The sequence below is a fragment of the Amblyomma maculatum genome, chromosome 5 (genome assembly GCF_055883805.1).
Source record: "Amblyomma maculatum isolate TAMU_Amacu chromosome 5, ASM5588380v1, whole genome shotgun sequence".
Taxonomy (NCBI): Eukaryota; Metazoa; Arthropoda; class Arachnida; order Ixodida; family Ixodidae; genus Amblyomma; species Amblyomma maculatum.
The window spans coordinates 156,305,558-156,311,557 of record NC_139348.1 but is presented as its reverse complement, the minus strand read 5'-3'; the positions used below and the strand labels follow the sequence as shown (position 1 = coordinate 156,311,557).

Sequence of the window (6,000 nt, the reverse complement as noted above, 5' to 3'; positions counted from 1 at the left end):
ATCAGAAGATCTCAAAGCACCAGCTGTTATCATTCTCCAGGTATTTAAAAATAAACAACAGTGTACTACATGTTTGGTGAAACCTTCAGCAAAGTAACACAAAAAGAACACATGGCCACAGTGAGCCTGCCTGCCGCAAAACAGTAACAAATATTTTAAGCCACCTAAAGAATACAAAAGAAAACTTCCTACAGGCACTTAAGTAGAGGCATGATAAGTCATCAAACATGCTCAAACCCTTTATGAGGAAGAAGTCTACAGAGTTATTTGCGCACAATCAGAAACAACAGTGGAAACATAACTGTGAGCACAGTGCTAAATTTAAGAATGTTAAGAACCACAATCACTGAGTACTAAATGTTACATACCAAAAGGACCTATGTGCAAGTCTTTACTCACTTATTTACAAATATATGTATATAAAAAAAAGCACTAAAAAAGCTGGGCCTCCAAGAAATAGAGTAAAAATCCACATAAACAAAGCATTTAAAATGAGAACACGGATGAGAACATGCAGGAAAAGCTCAAATACAATGCAATATTTCACATTACTCTCTATGATTATATTATAACTATGATATAATGATATAACTTGAGAAAAGTGCATCTGTGGGCTGCATGGCACTTACCCACGTCATCAAGTGGGTACTGTTGACCAGAACACAGGTTTCGGGACAGACAGTATACGGAGAAGGCCAAATAAAGAATTTACTGTGGCAGCGCAATGCCTAGAGCACGAAGCAGACACCCCGAAAAACCTGCACTCAGCTCTTCCCAACTCGCTGCTTTTGCCTTTGAGGGAATCAAAGGATCCCCGACTGCTGCTGCCGATGACCACAGCACACTTCGGAGCACTCAAAGCGGGGGCGTGAAAAGCAGGTAAACAAGCGAGCCAGTCGACAAGCCGAGGCAGCCAGTGGCTGCGAGGACGAGGAGAGCGAGTCCACAAAGGAATTTCGACTGCCGCCTTTGGCAGCAGGTGTGAATGCCCCTGAACGACTTTGGGTGATGGCAATGAAGACGGTGCCCTCAATGACCAGCAGGTGGGCGTGACACCTTGGGCGTGGTGGCGGCTTGTGGCCCCACCGATCCCAGGAAAAAAGGGCAGGTCACCTGACCTTGAGAATATGCAACGACGAGGAGAGTGACGGCCGCTTGCGCACCAGGGTGGCCGCCACTGGAAATAACACGAGGGTGGTGAGCTTCCATCCTTCCTTCCATCTCCCTCTCTATACTTTTTTTCCTATTTGATGGGGAAGTATGGAGATACTTCGAAAGTTTCCAGCTGGTAATCGCACTGCAGTAACATTTTTTCCTCGTTGCACTAAACTAAATGTAAACATAATTAACCAGCAAGAATCTAGAGCAAAGGTCTCAACCTCACATTGCTGTGTGGGCCGCATAGAGTAAATTTCGTCCCTCATGTGCGAGGAGCCCAGTATAAGCAATAAAAACAGTAGGAAAATAAAAAATCAATAACAATATGATAAATAACAATCCATCTTGCTTCCAGAGCAAACGTTCTCATTCTTTGTGGAAGAGAAAAGCGTCGTGTTCCCGATTCTGCCAAAACGTGGGCAGGCATCACTTCAGGATGGCTCAGAGTGAGATACTGAATATCCCCAAAAGAAAAATGTAAGCATGGACATGACAGTGAGGACGGATTGTCCAGCGCCTCACTCATGAAGGCAGATGACGTCAGTCAAAGTTCATGCAGGTTAAGGGGTCAATGCTTCTTTTCCTTTCCACAAAGAAAGTTGGCTGTATGAAGACTAGGCCATTTAGTTGATTTCAGTTGGAAAACGTGTCTGGTGGGAAAGCAAGCCTGTGAAGATAGCACATGCTTTTGGAAGAAAGGCTGTCATTTTTAATTCAGTGGACATGATGACCACGCATGGCAGACCCGTCTGATAACCGTCTGAGAAAGAATGAAACTGAAACAGGGTTACATGCTAAAGGGTGCAAAGAAATTATCAATATACTCTTGTGCATGGGATGAATGGCTACATAAGTGACAACTATGCTGAGTTTTCTTTTTGCTCAAGCACGGAGCAGGTATATATGTATGGGTAAGTAATGTTTCTGGTATAAGAAGTCTTGAATGAGGTCACAAACTAGAAAGTTTCTGCAGCAGTTCGAGCTAAAACATTACATCCCATGGCTGTAAAATTTGGCGTGAAACATAGGGAATTGGGGAACCTAAATTTTCCCTAATATGTGTGGAGCTCAAAAAAAAAAAAAGAGGAAGACAGAGAGAAAGGAGCATAAAATCATCTGGTTGGTTGGTTTGTGCGGTTTAACGTCCCAAAGCAACTCAGGCTATGAGAGACGCATAAAATCATCTGTCAAAATGTTATCACACATAGCTTTAATGGCAACAAAGTGGTACTGTCTGCCACAAAAGCTAACAATATACTGGCGCTATGAAAAAATAAAAATAAAAGAAACATAACATTTCTTCACAACTAACATAAGCCCCCTAAAATGATGGATGCACACTGTAAATGTATATACAATTAATCTAGTGCACTACTCAGTTCCAGGCTAAAATTCAGGTATTTTTGAGGCTCCCAAGTTGTGGCGTTCCTGTTGCCGTGCATAAAGGTTGAAATGATGAGAACATTCCAAAAAACAACAATACAAGGAAGCGAAAAAATGTGCTACAGACATGGGTCAAAAAGGGCATGCAAGTTCAGTTTATTGACTCCGGTGAGTGACAGGATTGCTTCACAAATTACACACCATGCAGCTTTAGCGTGGGTGAAAAACATTTCTCCGCAGATGATCAGCAACAGTATTAAACTTGCTAGTGGGCCAGACACCAGACGAGCACAACAAGGGTAGCCAACAAAATTACAAAAAAAAAAAAGAAGAAAAAACACGACACACGCAGAAACACAAACACAGACAACAAGCATGCTGTGAGGTGTTTCATTATGCAGGTTCAGTGGATTTTTTGAAACATGCTATTTGGACTGAACAGGTCAGCTTGAAAGCTGTCTGAAGTGACCAAAATGAATACGAGCTAGTATTTGTTGCAGAGCAGCAACTTTCATAACGGGATGCAGAACAATCTGTATGGGTCTCCGTGTGAACATTGTCCTTATGAACCAAATTTCTGCCACACAGCAAAGTGGGGCCCGTGAAAAATGATAAACATTGCACAAGGTCGCAGGCTAAGCAGAAGCATTAACTTCATTACAGTGCTGAACATAAAGTTAGCAGATTGGGGTCAGAAGGTGCCTGTTGCACTGAAATCAGATCTGCCACCCAGCTTGCTATCGTGAAGCATGCCTCATTTATGTGAGCATAATGCCTGCAAATGAAATGTGTACACTACAATGAAAAGGAAAAGAAAAATAAACAAGGAAGAAAATCAATGGGAAGGTGAAGAAAAAACAGTGCAATGCGGCAAACATGAAAAGAGAGACGAGAGAATTTTAAAAGAGTAATGACACCAAATTTTTGCATACATATTTCGCCATTCAAACAATGCATTAGACATTGGCATACATAGACCATCCTGCGTTAATCACCTATGACTGTTAAATATTAAAGCGAAAGCCTTTAATGGCTCATACTGTCGGCGCTCGTTCGGTCACACTATAACTGTCAATCAAATGACACCATGATGACATCACCAGAAAAATAAAAATCCTGTCTATACCGGGAATCGAACCTCCATCCTTTGGATCCCCAGCCGAGCACTTTAACCAACTGCACTAGGCTCGGGATCGCCAAACACACATCCTAATTCTCCTTGTCTAACACGAGAAAGATAGTTAAAAAATAAATGTTTAAAATTTTTCAAGATCCCAGCAGAATCTGCACTAAGAAATGCGTAAACCTGTGCGTTGCTGTGTTGTCAGCGAGATGTGTCAGCGGGATTCTGAGTGTGACAGATACTGCGCCTTTTCTTTCCTGTAAACCAATTATAGAATGCTGGTGAACTTTGATGCGTTGAACGGAACGCTGGTTGTGTTCAACAAGGGGCGCACAATGTAACGTGTGCAGCAGCAATGCTAAGGCTTTTGCATTTCTGCACTGGATTCTGCAGTGCTCTTGGAATTTTCTTTAACCTAGCTGCTTCTTGATGCTGTTTTAGTTACAGTTTCACCAATGTTTGTGACGTGTAGTTGGTGTTCAGGTCATCAGAGATGTCGAGAAAGCAGCAACAAAACTGCAGAAATGTTGTTTGTTGTCATTCCAGCTTTTGGAGCAGGCTGACTCAAGTGCTGTAGCAAAATAAAGTGGCATAGCAGAGATTACGCTGCAGTTTTAATGTGCCTCATGTAATCCAAAGATCAACTGCACATCACAGCCATCGTTCAGTATATGAAAATGAAACTGCATCAGGGAGAAATGCGGTTAAAAATTATTTAGTAGCCATAGGGGAATACCACGGGGTGACCCATGTATGCTAATGTCTAACACATCAATCAACAGAATAAAGCACAAAACTAAACTTAGGTGCCTGCAGTCCGACTCGCCTTTCCGTAATTCCTCTTCCCCACTTCCAGGGAAGCCCTTGCAGACGTGGATTTTGTGTTGCGTGTGCATAACCAAATACAAGATGCAACAGTCTACCTAAAATTTACTGCTGCAGTTTACACTCCGAGGGTAGAAAGGACCTCTGCGAACTGAATCTCAGTGTTTGCCAGTTGCCAAATGATACTGTAAACAGGCATGTGAAAACTGCAGGCTAAACATACACCAGCATATGCATTATGCAGATACATGAACATGCACGCAGAATTAAAACAGGCATTCACAAAGCAAAGAGCATGCACCAATAAAACAGTATCCACAGCATATGAAACAGAATATTGGACGTACCAAGGACGTCTTTATTTTTTCTTTTATCATTTGCTTCTTTATCTCGTTCTCATCTACGAACGGTCCCTCTCCTTTCAGAATTACTAGCACACTAAAACTTTGAAAGGCATGCTTCATGCAGCATGTTCTGAGCACATTATCTCTGCTAAACTATTCATTACTGTGCTCCGTCATTTGTACTCGTTTTTTGAGGTGCAATCAGAAACTCTCTCCGCCCTCTTTCCTCACCAAGTGAAAAGGCCAATAGTTTACCAAGAGACTTTGTTGGGCGAGTTGGTAAACATCAATTGTTAATATAAACAGTGCGAACCGGAAGACACAGGACAAGATAAAAGGAAGCCACAGGACAAGCGCTGACTCACAACTCAGCCCAAGCCTTTACTCCAAGGCCCAGATAAAAACAAATATGACTAAAATGAAGCAATCACATGAAACCCCTGGGTTCACTTGCTGCCCAAAAAGTAACTCAAAAAAAGAAATCTCTTTGCTTGAAAGAGCAAGAGAAGTCTTGCTTCCACCTTCAGGTATGTGGACGACTTTTTAGTATTTAGAGACCGTGAAGGATTCAATCAACGAATGAGGGACATTATTGATGTTTTTACTAAGAGTGGATCTGGGTTGGAATTTACTGTTGAAGAACCAGTGGACGATTGGTTACAGTTTTTAGATTTATTGATTCAGTTTGGTGAGGATCATGTTTGTTGGGAATACAACCCTAGATCGGTGAAGCCCTTGCTAAGTTCCAATTCGGGGCATTCCAAATTAGTAAAGAATGGGATGATCAACACATGCTTGTTAAATGCGTTGGAGAAATCTTGCTACCATGGCATTGGCAACACTTTTGAAAGGCAATTGACAAGAATTGCAAAGGCTGGTTATCGGGAGTCAGTCATTAATGAAGCCTGTTGCCGGTTACTGAAGAGCCTTAGCAACTCGGGGGATGAACTGCAAATAATGATTGGTGACCAAGACAGGAAAAGTAGAAAGGTAGGCTTGAAAATCAATATGCAGAAGACTAAAGTAATGTTCAACAGCCTCGGGAAGGAATAGCAGTTTACATTAGGTAGCGAAGTACTGGAAGTAGTAGGCGAATATGCCTACTTAGAACAGGTAGTAACCGCAGATCCGGACCATGAAAAGGAAATAACAAGAAGAATAAGACTG

At 42.0% G+C, this 6,000-nt stretch overlaps 1 protein-coding gene across 2 annotated transcripts in view; it reads right to left on the bottom strand.

Moving 5' to 3' along the window:
* Positions 1 to 223: 223 nt before the first annotated feature.
* LOC146190062 (arf-GAP with dual PH domain-containing protein 1-like) overlaps positions 224 to 6,000 on the bottom strand; it is a 28,813-nt gene continuing 23,036 nt past the window's right edge. For both annotated transcript variants that reach the window (XM_084604794.1, XM_084604793.1), the window contains one exon: positions 224 to 1,177. In XM_084604794.1, the coding sequence (XP_084460920.1) occupies positions 1,110 to 1,177 (68 nt within the window). In that variant the 3' untranslated portion in view covers positions 224 to 1,109. The remainder of the gene's footprint in view (positions 1,178 to 6,000) is intronic.